This window comes from Seriola aureovittata, chromosome 6, assembly GCF_021018895.1.
Source record: "Seriola aureovittata isolate HTS-2021-v1 ecotype China chromosome 6, ASM2101889v1, whole genome shotgun sequence".
Classification (NCBI taxonomy): Eukaryota; Metazoa; Chordata; class Actinopteri; order Carangiformes; family Carangidae; genus Seriola; species Seriola aureovittata.
In genome coordinates this window covers 25,733,867-25,751,902 of record NC_079369.1, presented here as the reverse complement: position 1 = coordinate 25,751,902, position 18,036 = coordinate 25,733,867, and the positions used below count along the sequence as shown (strand labels likewise).

At 40.9% G+C, this 18,036-nt stretch overlaps 1 protein-coding gene across 2 annotated transcripts in view; it reads right to left on the bottom strand.

Annotated features, from left to right (window-relative positions):
• The window catches only part of LOC130170786 (phosphatase and actin regulator 1-like), a 34,660-nt gene that overhangs the window by 11,105 nt on the left and 5,519 nt on the right, over nt 1–18,036 (bottom strand). Inside the window, exons 1-2 of one of the 2 annotated variants that reach the window (XM_056378419.1) lie at nt 6,546–6,913; nt 1,527–1,691 (exon numbers count right to left, since the gene is read on the bottom strand). In XM_056378419.1, the coding sequence (XP_056234394.1) occupies nt 1,527–1,691; nt 6,546–6,849 (469 nt within the window). In that variant the 5' untranslated portion in view covers nt 6,850–6,913. Of the gene's footprint in view, nt 1–1,526; nt 1,692–6,545; nt 6,914–18,036 lie in introns of those variants that run through there. The other variant, XM_056378420.1, reaches the window with a different exon arrangement.

The following is an 18,036-nucleotide window of genomic DNA, read 5'->3' as shown; positions in this document are numbered from 1 at the left end:
ACACACACATACATATATGTGTGTGTCATACCTATTGTATACTTGTGGAATTGTGTATCTATCTATCCATCTATCTATTTTTAATCCCTGCTTAGTAATCAACCAAAATGCCTGATCAGATAAACAATCAAGGAAACTAATTAAAAGGAAATGTGTTTTTACTCTTTTTTTCCAGAACGCATAAAAACAAAATGGAGAATTTCTGTTTTTATCCAACAAAAGGTTTGTGAGTTTCATCTATTCAGTCATATGTTTTGTGGGAACCCTGCACACACCCCAGTCCTGATAAAAAAAATAATTCTTCTTCTTCAGGAAAAGCCTGGTTGCTTTTCTTGGTGTCCAAACACAACGAGCCTGGACGCCCACATGATTGAAAGCACCATGGCTGAATGATGGCAAGAGTCCAGTAATAACACATGGTGAACACAACATGTGCGCCCTGTGTGGTCAGCAGTGTACAGTAAGATGTACAGTGTGTTTTGTTTGGAGGGAGGTCTGAGCAGAAAAACGCCGGTCGTGCTGTGACAGCTGGGAGAACAGCTTGGCTGCAGGAAGCCTCTCGTCACCCTCGGCTCTGTGTCCGTGTCTCTCACTGAGAACAGGAAGTGGAACGACTGAGCCAGCGGAGAAACAACAACAACAACAACAACAACAGCTTCCATTTCTCCATCCGAGTCAAACTCTTTTCTGTTTCGCAGTTTACTGCTCGGTGCATATTGTCGCTCTGAAACCAGACACGTCCACGTTTCCTCAGATACCGAGTTGATTCAGTGTTACAGAGGCGGCGCAGTGGAGCGCTGACAATCACCACTTAAAGCTAATTTGTTGCTGCAGTGAACATTAATTATCGACTCCTCCTCTTATGGTGTGTTTACATCTCTGATGAAGACGGTAATTAACAGCTTTTCGCCTCTATGCTTGAACTAAGTCAAATAAATCTGCTTTATTTTCACACGGGATCTTTTTCTCTGTGACGACATGAATGTTCACATTTTTGTTTTCCAGCGATCTGTGAATATGTTCTTGTCTTTGTACGTTTATCTGTAATTGTTTATTTTACTTTCTTCTTTTTTGAAATGATTTTAGTGTCTTTATTATCATTATTATTCTAATCCACAGACCTTTATTAAAACATCTCACCTTCCAAACACACGACCCACACCGTACCCTACCAATTCCAATTACGTCAACTGTTGAAAAGTTCATCCTCCAGACCGTTGAGTGGCACCCAGGCTCAGCAAGGCTGATGTTGTGGTTGACAGAGCAGCAGCAGGAGCTGACCTGAGGTCTGCCACTGCTTTACCAGCCTTACATAACCATAATTATACACAGTAGATCTTTGCTGCTGCTACTATATCACCATACACCCCCCCACCCCCCCGCAGCACGGCACCTCTGTGATCACATTCATCATTGCCACTGTTGCTAGGAGGCATAGCAGGGAGACATTTATCTGCTGTGGGTGCAGCAGATTACCACAGGCAGGAGTGGGAGCCGGGGGGGTGGGGGGTGCGGTTGGTTCTCACCTGCAGACGTCTGCTTGAACTTCTCACTCTTCTTCTTCCTCCACTTCCAGGGTTTGAACAGACGTCCCAAGGTGGCGAATTTGCTGCGGCGGCGGATAGGAGGCGTGTGTGTGCCGGGGACCAGCGAATCAGAGCGCATCGCTGCCAACCTCTCCACCTCCTCAGCTGGAGAACAGAGTGAGGACAGCAGGGTCGTTAACGAGAAGGTGAAAAGCACTGTCACTAATATGTTTCTCTCCTTTTACCTGCAGCACAATAACAGTAGATATATTTATATATGATTGGGCAATTAACCAATGAGCAGCAGAAACTTAACTGATAATCAATCGTTTTTATAAACCAAACCTTTAATGGAAAAATATTCTGCAGATTCATCAATAATGAAAATAACCAGCAGTTGAACTCATTGCCCCCCCCACCCCACCCCCCACCCCCGCCCAGTGACCCCTCGTTTGTCACATGAAATCAATCCATCACCCATAAATTACACCTGTCTCATACTTCACAAGGGAAATCTTCAGGAAAATCAATTCTGATTTAAACTGATTACATTTTTTTGATATTATTCGTTTCTATATTTAGAGGTTATATGAAAATAAAATAACACCAGTGTTGACATAAACGTGAGGGAGAAAAGCTTTTTTGCATTTATTAATATGTTATTTGTTGTTGCTTTGTCTGGTGCTTTCAACAAATTACTCCATTATCATGCTGCATATTTCCTTCAATAACTAGAAATAGATGATTGTTGACTCAAATGTTTCCCAGGGGGCTTTGCATTATCAAGTCAGGTAAAGCTCATTTGGATCGCTCTTCATCATGGTGAGAGAGAGAGAGAGAGAGTGTCAGAATGGCTGCAACAAAACCTCCCACAGAGAAGAAGAAGCTCAGGAGGAAGTGAATGTGTGCAAGAAAAAAAAACAGAAGACTGTAAACATCCATGACACACTTCTACTCCTCCTCCACCTTTTCCATTCAGTGACCCTGAGCTGCTCCCGCAGGGAGGGGTTTGAAGCCGGAGGCCGTTCAGTACAGCGTGCATTTAAATTGACACTTTTCCCATTACACACACCATCCTGCTCTACGAGGCAGACTCTAACGCCAGCGGCGATGGATGAGGGAGAAACACAGGAAGCCAGCAGACAGCAGTGGATGTAAACACACACACACGAGCGTCAGCAGACACACACACGTTTACAAACAGAGGAAAAATACAAGTGGACGGATCCGAGTTGGCGTCCGTCTGGCAGATGATACAGGAACATTGGCTGCACGCACCACCAGAGCCAGCGACAATGACTTATACTTATGTGCGTCATACACACCTTTTATTTATATTTTTATAACTTTTTTTTTTTTAAATTCTATTATTTTTCATTTATAATATGCTAGTTTTTATTGCCGAGTTGACCGGATTCTTGTCACACATTTCATTATACTGTTAACCTTGTGTAAACCTAAATAAGACGAATAAAGTTAAACTTGAACTCATGTAACAGAGAAGTTGCAGGTTCAATCACCTCAGTTAACAGCGACTACCCCAGCAGTGTGTTCAGACTGACATGGATCATAACACGTTCATACGTTGTCAAAGTTGGTCTAAACTTCTCTCAAGACTGCAAACTAACAGACCAATAAACGAACAGCAACAACCAGGACCGAAGCACGACCGCAGACTGACTCTCAACACAACCGTAGCTCCATCTGTCAGATTTATGATCCTTGATCAAACAGCTCCTGACTCACATTAATATTTCTGATAATTTTAGACTCTTCTGTTTGGACCAGAACCGACAGCCGAAAATAAAACCTGAAAACAACGTCAGAGCAAAAACAAACGGTGAGACTGGAAACCAGTGAGCAGCTGCAGCCAAGAGGAGACCTTGTTACAGGGGGGGTTATCAGTTTAAATCTGTTACAGCTCAGCAGCCACAACTGAGAAACCTTTCAACAACGTGCTATCCTCACCCCTAAACCCCCCCCCACCTCCCCTCGCCAAAACCTCCACCTCCCCTCCCAGCTGCTGCAGTGGGCGAGAGTCTGACTGACGTTGGTGGGTGTAACACTCAGGTGTGAAAGTCACAGCTAAACAGAAAACGTCTCTGCACCAGTAACAGAAGAGTTTCTCTCCATGTCTTTTCAGCAGCTGCACAACATTTATACAAATCTGAAGCACTGCTACTTTACTGCTCTCCTCATGCCTCCTTATACTCTTACTCACTTTACTTTACTGGTTATAATTTTACTTATAAAACATATGATGGGTTTATAAAATATGTTGCTTTACTATAAACTAAACAACTCAACTGCATATACAAGTAGACCTGAAAGAATTAGTCCATTAACAACAATTATTTCAGAATTAATTGGCAACTATTTTTCAGGTTTTGACTAATTTTTCGTGTAAAAATGCAAAAACTTTTAATTGATCCAGCTGCTTTTCCTTCCAGTCATTTAAATCTAACCAAATTAAATTTATTTCAAGTAATTTTCAGGTTTTGACAACCATTCAATTTATTCCATCAATTAGGCAAATAATCAGCATTAGATCCACCTCAACCAACTACAAAGGTAAGCTGCTGCTGAAGACATGAGTGTTAAAAATCTAATGACAGACTCATATAAGGTCATTTTACTGTACAAGTTCCTGATTATACTTGTACACTTTTACTTGAGTATCATTATGCAGCATTAGTGGATTTGGATTCAGGGAGGTGAAGAGCAATCTTCCCTCTCGGCTCATCCCTGTCAAAATAAAACACCCCCACCCCCCAGCAGTGCCGTGTGAGTCAGAGGGCTCAGGCTCACTCACACTGTAGGGCCACATTCTTTCAGCCTGACCCCGGGTCTGTTATCTGACTACAGCCTCAAAACACTGACTCACTCAACAACAGCAGCCAAACAACTGTGAGAGGTTCTCAAGCTTCTCAGCAGTCGACTGATCCAGGTTCTTAGTCCACTCATGGAGTCTGGTTCAGAAATATGTTTTGGGTTTACTCAGAATGATTGACTGAAAATTAAATGGAAAACAATTTTGTTGATTGATTTGTTTAAGTCTTAAATGTGAACATCTATTACTTTTCTCTGCATCGCCGTAAACTGATTCTCTTTGGCCGGAAAAAACAAGCTGCATATTTGAATTTCTTTCATTGAATAAATAAGCTAACTAAATTAAATACATTTTCTCTTAAAAAATGACTAAAATGATCCCTAATGGATTAATTGACTGATCACTGCAGATCTAAACTTAAGCATTAAGATCTTGGAAGACATTTAAATCAATTTATTGTACTTTTTCTACTAATTCAAAATCAGCTTTAGTAAAATAACAGTCACATCTGACGCTCAGAAAGATACTTGGGTCTTATTGAAACAGTGTATTACTATAATCAATCTTTTGCATGATTGTATTGATCTGTGGACAGGAAGGAATGCTGGAGAGAGATTTTCAAATTAAAAATCAGCTGGTTGATGAACTGTACAAACTGTATGACGAGCTCTCAGTCTAACTGTGTTATTCAAGTCAAGGCAAAGAGAAGCCAAAGATGCTGAGAGTGTGATGACTCTGTTGTAAGTGCTTTAACAGAGAGTCAATACAATGATTAGTCAGTTGACAGAAAATTAATCAGCAGAGATGTTAGTAATTGATTGATAGTTTGAGTCATTTTTCAAGCACTAATATGGCACATGCTCTGTTCCAGCATCTCTACTGTGAGATTTACTGAATTTGTTTGTTTCGTATCTTCAAGGTTTGGACTGAAGACACCTCGAGCTCACCTGAACCTCAGGACATCTTTTAAACTGAACAGATAATAATTGATTTTAAAAAGACAAGAGATGAATGAACGGTGAACATGATCATTAGCTGCAGCTCTGATTAAGATCTGGGTCGATAAAGTCATTTAAAGCGACAGGTTATCAAATACTCTTCAGGTAAAAGTCCTGCACTCAAACATTTACACACACACACACACACACACACACACACACACACACACACATATATATATATATATATATATATATATATATATATATATATATATATATATATATAATACTTGGGTCTTATTGAAGCAGTGTATTACTATAATCAATCTTTGGCATGACTGTATTGATCTGTGGACATGAAGGAATGCTGGAGAGAGATTTTCAAATTAAAATCAGCTGGTTGATGAACTGTACAAACTGTATGACGAGCTCTCAGTCTAACTGTGTTATTTAAGTCAAGGCAAAGAGAAGCCAAAGATGCTGAGGCGGACTCAGTGGAAAACATATCTGTTCAATATAGCTTTCTATGTTTTTTATATATTCTTTTCTTTTTTTTCTCTTAAATGTTTTCCTTGTTTGTTTTTTTGTTTTTAGGATTTCCCTGTTTTTACTCCCTTTCTCTTTTATATTTGTCAAAGTACTTTGAGCTGCATCCTGTGTATGAAAAGTGCTATATAAATTAAGTTTATAATAATAATAATTATTATTATTACTAATATTACTAAAGCTGTCAGAAATGGATGCATGCAGCATGAAATGGAAATAATTCAAGCACAATACAAGTGACTTTCCACACACTGCAGTTTAAATGATCCAAGAGAACAGGTTTTTTTAAACCAGTGAATTAAATAAAGAAAGTATGACCTGCATTTCAGCCAGATGTTTTATATGAAGAGAAGCAGCTCAGACTGACGGAGGATAACGACAGTATTTCTACAAAGTGAACGAGGAACCAAAACGCAAACAGGGAAGCTAAAGTGACCCACAAAAAAACTGGATGTCAAATCACGCAATTCCACTTTATCTAGGCTACATCACAAAGAGACGACGAAGACATGAAGCCACCAGCAGCTTCTTTAAAATACCCTGTGGTTAATGTTAATGTTACTGAGCATTAAGGGCTCATGAGAGAAGCACAGATTCCCCCCGGCAGGCAGGGAGCGGCCACCGACAGCTGACAATAATCATCTAATGCAAACAGAGGAGAAGAACCTCCACCTCCTCCTGAACTGAAGCGCGTGCTCTCACCGTCCAGCGGCTCGGCTCCGCGGCAGTTGCTGCAGATGTGTTTGATCTCTTTGCCGATCTGGCAGTGGATCATGAACGGCATGTTGTTGTTGTGCGCGGCGGGTTGCTGCTGCTGCTGCTCCCCGGAGCCGCTGCGGAGCTTCATCCTGGTCAAGCAGAAGGCTCTCCTCCTCTTCCTCGGTTTACGCTCCTCGGACGTGGGCATCGCTAAAGATAAAGAGTCTTTGGCAGACCCAAACCCAGACCCGGACCCGGACCCAGACCCGGACCATGAACACATCACTTCGCCTCCGTGGCCCGCCATGTTTGAACTGCTCTGCAGGGCTGGACCCTCTTGCCCTCCGCTCTGGTAGAGAGGGTTCCAAACGGTTTGCAGCTCGGTCCACTACTGACTAAGCAGCCATACAAAACCGCTAACTTCCGTTCTCAACTTACAAAATAAAAGCATCTTAAACGAGTGTAGAAAATGTAGAAAAACAAACTGTGGCCTTTTGTTTGTTTTGTTTACCACAGTGTCCCCCTCACGACATCACCCATTCATATATGTATACAACTATATACTTAAAAAGATAAATCATCAGATTGGAAAATAAATCCACCCCACACTGGGGCAACAAGTTTCTTTTCTTCTAGCCCAGTATACACTCGGTTCCACGGCCCTAATCTGGCCCATATACAGCGTGACTGTCAGATGTTCCACATGTGGAACAACTCTGGTGCACACACAGAAAATCTTGTGGCTGCCATATATTACTAGAGGATGACAGCTGGAATCTGCCGAGATGTGGGCCAGACTCAGGCCGTGGATCCAGAAGATTCATTTTCATTTGCCTCCTGTGCTAACATCAGACTAGAAAAGAATAGAGCTTTTACCTCAACTTTAACTTTACCACACACACTCACATTAAATACAACAAACATCAATCGTTAAGTTAGAAACCATAGAAATGTGTTAGTGGAATATATCTGACTACACTGGATCAGGAAAATTAGAAAAGTTCAATTACCAATTAGCAGTTAGTAAAGTAATGCCATGTCAAAGAACATCTTCTTCTGCATATTTTCATTGATAGATTATATTAAAAAAAAAAAAAACACAAACACAGCAGAAAAAATGATAGCCGTGTTTAATTTAAGGATCTATACAAGGATCCTACAATATAAAAGTTAGATAGTGGGAATTGCCCACTACATTACCTGTAACATTACCTGTAACAAACTGCACAGTTAAAAGTTTTTAGATTAAATACCATGGAGGTCTTGTGCAGACACAAACATTTTTTTTGGCAAGTTTCTGTACCTAAACAAAATGTATTTATTTCCATCACACCTGGAAACATTGCCACCATCAAACGTGGTGTAACAGACCAGCATGTTGCATTTCTGAAATGTAAACTTGTAATGTAACATGTAAAATGATTCACAAATTAAATTCTGCCCATATGTCCTCGTTATATATAGTTATATAAATTAGCTATAGACAATATACCAAGTTAAACATGTTTGCTATTCTACTTTATCTGCAAAAACATATGTACTAAAAACATGTATGCGCCTGTTTACAAGTAACACTATTAATATAACTTGACAGCATGGCATTAGTCTTATTTATTTTGAAAAGGAATTCGACTTCCGGCCAGCGTCTGTTTTTTCGACATAACCTTCACGTCTCTCGGCTCCTCCACAAATTCAGCCTATCCTAGTTCTCTGTTGCGGGTTGGGACTCGCGGCGGTAGCCAATCAGATTGAAGCGCCGGGAGATTTAGAATTTAGAAAAATATTTAAATGACCGAGGGACAGACGATTTAAATATCCACGGTTAAAAACTAAAAATAAACCGACATCAGAGTTTTTACATACAGAAATAAGCCAACAGCTGGTTACATAGAAATTAAACGAAAGGCTGTATGTCTGTATGTATGCACACACACACACACACACACACACACACACATATATATATATATATATATATATGGATAAATGTAAAACAGACACTGTGCTACATTCTAATTGGTTATTTTAAGTTCCCACCATAATTTATTTCCAAAACAAAGTTAGAAAGTACTGCATGTACTTAGACAAATTTGGGGTCAGAAGTTAAGTAATATAAGCCCATAGTGAGTCTTGAAAGTAATCAATAGGATCTCAAAATCAATCCTGAACTTTAATGAAGCCAGTGGCGCGACGCCAGGAGAGGAGTAGTGTATCTGACAGCTCTGTCTCATACTCACTATCATGTGGAAACAAGGAGCGGAGATAGAGACGACAAGAAAAGAAACTCCAAAAGATAAAAACAGGCTAAATTTGGAAAGTCTCAGAAACAGGAAAAGGCGAGACTCAATAACTGTGAGAGCGGGGGGAGGGAGAGAGAGACTTGGTTATGTCGTGTGGAAGCCAACGAAGGGTCATAACCTGCAGCTACAGACCTCCACCAGCAGGTGGGGCTCGCTTACAAGAGATGTGGGTGAAATGAATTCATCTGTGTCAAAACAGTGACAGACTCTGAGCTGCAGGGTGCAGACTGCTGAGGAGGAGTCGACTATAATCACAACCACCCCTCACTGTCATCGCTGAGCTGAGCTGCACAGTCACACAAAGATTCAGAGGTGTATGTTTCAGTGACCAGACTTGCGTTGTCATTTCCCTCATGTACACAGTGTGTGTGTGTGCGCGTGTGTGTGTGTTGATGTTCATGTATTTCATGTAACGCTAAGATCAAAAGCACAGCATTTTCTACATGATGACTCATGGAGGCTTTTCAGATTCAAAGTACAAGGTTGTGCATCACAAGATGAAAGGAGAACGGTGAGCAAGCCTCCTGTCTGGAACGAACTGTGCTCCTTCAGTAAAGTATCAGGCAGAATACATCCTCAAACGTCAGAGATTTGCTTCATTCAGTTGCAAAACTTAAAGTTAAAATCAACAGTGCTTGAATGATGTGGAGAGTAAGGACCTTGTAAGAAGAACCGTCTTTGTTCCTTATCTTAAGTATCACACAGGTTTCAACTTCATATTCCGATGATTCACTGTTTGACTGCTTCCTCTAGTTAGAAGGAGATCAGCAGCTGATCAATAAATCCATGGTCTCACTCTCTCACACATAAGCTGGGACTTACAATAAGTCTCATGTGACTGGAAGACAAGATTGGTAGGACCGGCAGGTATGAGTCACATTAGAGGTGACACAGCAGCGCACGGATTGGTCTACTCTTGCACTCATATACAGAAGCACTTTTATGTGTTTCTGTACTGAAATATCTCAGCAACCACAGGATGGACTGGCATGAAATCTGGTGCGGGCATTCAGGGTTCCCTGAGGATGAACCCCGACAACTCTGGTGAGCCTCTGATGTTTCCTCTGGAGCCATCAGCAGGTCAACCTTTGACTCTGTCCAGAACTTCGGTTGACAACAAAATTCTATAAAAACTAATGACATGTCCCTCAGCATCAATTGTACTTTCAGCAAATGTTAGCATGCTAAGACACTAAAATAAGACAGTGAAGACAGAAAATGATGTACCTGCTAAACATCAGGATGTCATCAGCATCAGTAGATACAGATACAGCATCCATACTTGTCTGGTTAAACACCCATACATCCTGTCTCCAAAACTCAGACTGAGACAACATCACCAGGGGTGAATTTCCTCAGACTTGACAAAGATTCTCGAGGGCCACAGAACACATTACACGTGTCTTTAAAACAAGCCCATACATCGTTTATACAGCCGGTTGTTAGATAGATAGATAGATAGATAGATAGATAGATAGATAGATAGATAGATAGATAGATAGATAGATAGATAGATAGATAGATAGATGAATAGATAGATAGATAGATAGATAGATAGATAGATAGATAGATAGATAGATAGATAGATACTTTATTTATCCCCTAGGGGAAATTTATGACCCATAGTTCCGTTTGTTGCTAGGCCACATCTAGTGGTGGTAGTAATTATGACAGGCGCAAAGGGAAACGTGCAGTGATGTAGTATAAAGAGAGACAAAGTCCACGTCAGAGGGAGGTTGTGGTGGATGGATGAATATGAAACAGGAGAGCGGTGTTCAATTCCCGTGTGAAAGTAGCTGTTTATGTTGTTTCTATTACCCAAGACCGTATGACAAAGTTAACCACGTTGTTATTATTGTAACCATGACAACAAAGCTCATCTAATTTTGAGGAAGTACTTATTTTATCCCAAATCACAATATTTTCCTAAGCTTAACCAAGCCAGGACTGTTATTATAGTAACCATGACAACTAAGATCTTATCTTAAGGAAGTACTTATTTTAACCAAAACCACAACCTTTTCCTAAACCTAACCAAATAGCTTTTGTGCCTTATCCTAACCAAGCCAGGACCATTATTATAGTAACCACGGTGACGTAGGTAGGTACAGCACTCTCTGCAGAGTCAGTGTTTTTATTATTGTTACCGTGACAACCATGTCCGGTACGCCTGCCGCTGTAGGGGCGCCATCTCAGGACATGACTATAGGTCGTATCAGAGGGTTGATGAAAACCACCTATATGGATGTTCAGGTTAGAGGAGTGGTTGGTCATTATACATGTATGAAGCCGTGTTGAACTCTTCATAACTATTAACATTTGTTTGTTATTTCTTGGGGAATTTTTGTGCCTTTACTTGCTTTATTGTTGTTATTATTTCTTGGCTATCGGGTCGCTCCCTGCCCCTTCATCTTTAAAGTAACTGGAGACTAAAACTGTAAGAATATAATGTATAATTTGCATTGCACTTCAGTACAGCCTTTAAACAAGGACTTAGTTACTAAAGACTCGTAAATGGTTGTATTTATACTGTGCTTTCATCCAGAGGGTTTTACAGCACACACACACACACACACACACACACACACTGATAGTAACATAACTACAGCTATCAGGATATGAGGTTCAGTGTAAAAAAGGAGCCAGGGATTCAACCACCAACCCTGCCATTAGTGGATGACCCAGCTCAGGCACCTTGATTACAACTTGTACCTCATGAAGCAATAACGTGTCTGTGGTTGTTTATAAAGTGGCACTCAGTCTGATTCATTTAAATGCTGGAGCTGCACTCGGTGCAGTCTTTACTGAGGAAACATCCAGCTTTGTTTACCTGCAACCTGACAAAATCAATACACCAGTTACTTCCAGCTACAACCTTATCTAAAATAAAAACGCCCGCAGTGAAGTGCCGTCTAATTAGATGAATATATATTTCACTATTGCTTCATCCAGAGCGCTGTACCTCATCAGTCCACACTCAAACCTGTTTATCTGAATTTAGATGAAAAGAAAAACCAGAAGAAACAGAATTGGTGGGTGTGTGTGATTTTGTTTCTGGCCTCAGATACACAGGCTTCGTCTACCCTGCGCAGACGAGGGACTCAGTGGGGCACAAAGGCTTGGCAGGTTACAGCTCAATGTGCTGCTGACAGTAATGGACTTCATGCCTCAATGTGTCTGACAAGGCGCAGCACTTTCAGCTCCACGACAAGCTCTGAAACATACCACCACACACACACACACACACACACACACACACACACACACACACACACACACACACACCTACTCAAAACACATAAGATAGATGCACAGGTGTTCTTGTCACATCAGCGATGGCAGCGTATCCTCTGTGAGACAGCCTGTGGTCCGTACAGCTGTCAGATTATTTTCTATTTGTGAGACACTGAGCTTTTTACATCTGTCTCGCCATAAACCGGCCTGTCCAACAGCATCTATTTTATCCAAACATGTATTTCTCATGAACGATTCCACACTCCTCAGCCATCACTCACAACCGCATCACAGAAACCCACACAGACCTATAGAGTTCCTTATCTCTGCGCCTTTGCGCTGTGATGGAGATGCGCACGTGCCTGGGCTGAATCGATCTCACCTTGACCTGCCTGAGCCGTGATTCACATCTCCGTGGTGCAGAGTCTGCCTGACGACTCTAATGAGACTTCAGCTGTGAGCTGACACACACTGACTCTGAGAGCTTGTTAACGAACTCCTGGAGCATTAGAAAGATGTTCAAATTAAACACAGAGTTGTTGAACTTCAGTGTTTACGGTAAATGTTACTACAGCTCAGGAGCAGACATATCATTTAGTGGCTCTTCAGGGGAAACTTAGTATCTCTCACTGCTGTTAGTGCTGTTGTTTTTACCTTATTTACCTTAAATATGTAACTTCTGCCTCTAGGGGTCTCTGAATCAAAACAAAAGATGCTGTTTGGTGACATCATGAAGTAGCGTGGGATCATGGCAGTTGGTGTCTTCACCACTATTGCCACCAACTTTTCCCAGTTTGTTTGTTTTAGAAGCTGAAGTATCCACAGAAGTTTCCTCCTCTCCAAAACAAACAGACCAGGTATTTATAATATATATATATATATATATATAATATATATATATATATATATATATATATAACAGTTAAAAACGCTGAATAAAACAGTTTCACATTTAAAGTCAGTGTTTCATCGATGCTGCACATCAGGGAGAGGCTGGGAGCTGAGACTGCTAAAGTTTTTGTTTGGCTTGTACAAGTGTACAGTGTTGCAAACACAACACTGACACATGTACATAGAGGATATGATGTCACTGACAGGCGACCAAATGAAACAGAGCGTTACCATGAGGAAATCACAGCTTCCTCTGTTTTGAGAACTGATGGAAACAATTGGGAAAATGTAAGAACACAACATATAGAACATAGATCTAGTTGTTTTTTAGACATTTTAATGTGAAAAAGTTACAGATTATAACTTTAATCTGAAAAACACAACCCATTTGTTTTCTCAGTTTCTCCCTCTGATCTTATACACTTTATTACATGGATTATACACTAAAATGATCTTTATCTCTTTTATCTTCCTCTTTCCCCTTTTTCTCTTCCTGTAAAGAGTTTTGTAACTTCTATTTAGCCTTTTCCAAAGTGAAAATAGGTAAAATATATGAAACTGTGTATTGATCGGGGTCCAGAGGTCATGTGTCTGGGTCTCCACAGCGCTGCACTAACTGCTAAATGAAAATGCCACAATCAATAGCAGCACTGTGGCTGATGCCCAGACTGACGCTGACCCACTGTTAACAGGTCAAACTTGCTTTTAAACCATGCCTTTAAGCTAAATGCTGCTGACTTTAACCAACAGATAAAGCCATTGTTGTTCTGCCACTCCATTTCTAGGAAGTGTTTGGAAAGTGTAGAGGAGAACAATCACTGCTGCTGCACTCATCACCAGTAGACTGATTTAATGTGCTGATGTTCTGAGACTAACTTTGTTTGAATATTTTAAACTTACATGAAGCTTCACAAATTATTATTTTATTAACGATGGATTGAGTGTGTAATTTGAAAGATGTTGCTCATTGTGACAAACCTATAATAATAACAATAATTAACTGAATATTAATTCTGCTGCAACTTGTATTGCCTTGCCTCTACGTCTTGGAGGAGGGTTTTTTTTTCAGTTTTTCCCCGTTCAGATCAACAGGTCAAAGGATAAAACCTGTTGTGATCTATGTAGATAATAAAACCCTCACAAGCTTGTGACTTTTCAGAAACAAAAGCTGTGTCCTAATTCGGCGTCTGCATCCTTCAGAGGCTGCGTTTGAAGGCGCGACTCATTTCAAAGGCTCCTTCGAATGCGGCGGAGAAATAAAATATAATAATGAAAATAGGAGCCTGAGGTTTACATTTGCAAATGTACGTATTGGTTTTGAGCTCAGTTCAACAGCTAACGGTACAACTGTTCAAACCAAGGGCCTTAAAACCTCAAGTTTTGGTGAAAAAAAGTTACGTGTTGTCAAGGTTTCTAGGCAACAGGAGCCGCAATTTGTGTCACAAAGTGAAAATACTCCATAGACCAGTCCGTGTCATTCCTGTTCAGCCTTCGTGTCCCCCGAAGGATGTGGCCCCTGAATTGGGACACAGCTTAAGTCTCAGTCTCTGCACTGGAGTTCTTCAGAAGTAAACTGTCAATGCTTTGAGCTCGACATTCACCTCCACTGTGTTGAACTGAAGTTTCATTTAGTGGAGATTTCACAACAAAAGCCAAAGTATGTTTGTATGGCTGTCAAGTGACGTGATAAAATGTTTCTTTATTATTTGGGCGAACTGACCCTTTAATTGAGCCACTCATGCTCATTACTGTCTTCATGATTTATCTCTTCCTAGAAAAACAAATAACCTTCCCTCCCTTCCACTGACCTCTTGTCTATTTCTGATGTCTATCCATTACGCCACAGATCATCTCCTCATCCCATCTGGTCTTCTGTCTCGGTCAGGCTCAAAAATATTAATCATCCTCCGGCCTTTGATGATGCTAATTTGGGGCCTGAACTGAACTACGATCCATCCTGACAGAGATTTAGTTCGCAAAATGAATGTGCCACTCTGCCACTGAGACGGTAAGGGGGAGACCTGGAGTCTAAAAACTGACTCCGTCTGCCATTTAATCTCCACCACTCCGCTCCTTTTCCCTCCATTTTCCCACCGGTTCATCTCTTTGCATCTCTGATTAAGATGCTGACTGGCTGCAGAGCTGCTGAGCAATCACCTTGTCAAGTCACACACTTTAAGCTCTGGGTGACAGAAGTTAAATGTTTTTATTTGGGAGCTTCCTATGTGGAGGACTAAACATGCAGTGTTTTGTAGATAATTAGCTGCACAGCAGGAGCACTCCCCCGTCCACTGTTCTCCTCGACTTCCCAGCATCGCGCTGCAGGAGGCCGACAGAGTCAGCTGGGGCAAGGAGAGGTCGCATCCTCCAGTGGATAAATCAAACAAACACTGCGCTCCAGGACGGGTTACAGAGACATCTGAACACTGATGTACCGTCTGTCTGAGGGATGATGACCACACTGTCAAACTGAAATATAATGGGTCACAGTTTTCACGCCTGAATAAATGATGGATGAGATTGGACCATCATTCACTCACTGGACATTGTAGTTTTTAATAAACATTATACAAACAGGAAGAAATAGTGCATTTGTTGCGGACTATTTTAAGCGGCGGATGAATCCACATTTGGTGCTCTAGTGAGTATTTGGGGCAGCAGGATGGTGTGTGTGTGGGACGGAGTCAACATAAAAGTGTGTGTTCATGGTGATGAAGGAAAATGTCACCCATTAAAACACTGGGGCTTTTAATAGATAGTGGAAACAGTGGAGCTCTGTGGCTCAGAGGTTAAAGATAATTGAGCTTTGGCTACACAGATAATACTTGTTAGTCCATTTTGGTTTTTTTCAGGGTATTTTCTGATAAACAACACTTTTATACATGAAAGTTACTATGAAAGTGTCTGTCCTGCTTTTCTCAAATCTCTAATTGTGCACACAGCATGATGCAGCACAATGTGAGCTGCAATAAAAATTCACTGAAATTAAACTAGTCACACTTTTACACTATACCGCTGCTCTGTTCCCCAGATATTCTGGCTTTTCTGCCCTCCTCTGAAGTACTTTGAAAAATACTAATATATATATTTCTTTTGCAAAGTCACATGACTAGGGTTAGGGATGGTGGATTGTATAAAAGAGAGCAGACACAACTATGATAAGGAGCATAGCCAGAAACATTTGGTGAATAAAACATGGTAGATTAGTGAAAAGATGTCTGACTTTGACTTCAATCTTGATTAGCTTTTCTAAAACTAACCCAAAACTGGAATTACAAGGTTTCATCCTGACAACATGAGCTACTGTATTTGGTTTCTAGGAATGTGTTGGTATCAGACGAGTGTGATGTGACGACAAAGGAAGTGTTACGAGCTCAGAGGCAACACAAAGTTCAGTGTTTTTTCTTCGTTCTACAGTTTCTTTATCTCCATCTCTCTCACTGACAGTCACTGTTCAAAAGCCTCAACAGCCCCCCCCTCACCCCCCACCCCCACCCCCCCGCCCCCACCCTCACTCACTTCTGGCTGGACCCGCTGTGTGCTGAATTAATACAAAGTGACAGTACAGCAGAGTCTGTGGGAGAGTGTGTGTGTGTGTGTGTGTCTGACTGTGTGTGTACTTCACTGTGAATGTGTGAATGTGAGACTTCACATCACAGGGATATGAGTCACCCCTCTCCCTCTCTGTCTCCTGTATGCAGCTCATCTGTTTTGATAGGTGGCCTTCACCAATACAGGAAGCATACTTTAAAAAAAAAATAAAACACTGTTAAAGAAACAGCTTCTAGTTGGTGATGTGTCTTGGATGTCTGACTGCATTTTGTGGTTTTTCTTTGCTGAAGGATAACTCAGGCAACAACCCCCCCACCCCCCACCCTGGCTGAAGTGCCCAGGGATGAACCACCAGGGGGCACACTTAAAACAACCACAGGGGGTGACGAATATCAAAGAGAGGCTCACAGACAGGCTACAGTACGAGGAGGAGTAAAACACAGCACGCAACCAACAGTCAAGGCTTAAGAACCAGAGATGACATAACAACACACATGCACAATAACAAGAAATATAAACCCACAAAAAAATGGATTTGTAAAGGTTCTACATCTATTAATATATGTAAGTGATAAAAAAAAGTGATAAAGATAATCGTTTTTTTGTTTGTTTTGTACATAAATACATGACATCAACTAACTCCGCTGTGGTTCCTGACACATCTACCTCAGTTTCACAGGTTTACCTCCTGCTCATGTAACCGACAAAGGTGGTGGTGACAGAAACGGATCTTATGGTACTCCATGGCAGCACATCCCCTCTCACTGCAATATTGTGACACTGCAGAATAGAGGAAAACAATACCCCATCAACACTTTGTGCATTCCTCTAACAATCACCCTGGGAGCAATCCATCTACAGAGTGAGAGACAGAAATCCTCCAGTGACAGTTTAACGCAAAGCCCATAATGCAATGCAGCCACACACGCTGCAGTTTGAGTAACCGAGACATCTCAACTGGACATATGTCTTCTCTTGGTATCACCTTCCTTGACATATGAGTGTTGAATGCAACAAGTTCAGAAAGACATTCTGGGAAACAAAAGTCACTGAGATTGTCCCAGTTCCATCCTACACACTAATCCTGAGAAGGTTTTGAACATGTATGAAAAAAAAGTCAAGTAAGATGTTGTTATTAATGCTTTTTAAAACGTTTATAAATTCCAAAACCATTGTTAAAACCAACAATGACAACTTTTATAAACTCTTTGTAAAGAGTTAGTAGTTTTAAGAAAGTGGCACTAACATTGAAAAAGTCAGAATACCTATTAAAGATTCTTGATGTTTTGTCCCACAGTGACATGAATCAAAATGGTGGTGAGACAGCACCAGGAAGATCGACGAAAGTAAGCATCAAATGTTTGAAAAAACCTTTAACTTTCTCTTTGTGGCATTTTGTCTTAGTATAAAACCATTACTGTGTAAAAGTACACAGACGATACAGTACACACTGCCTGAAGCATAGTTTTAGCAGAGCACTGTGCAGGTGATTGGCATCAGCTCCTTTATTCATGCTT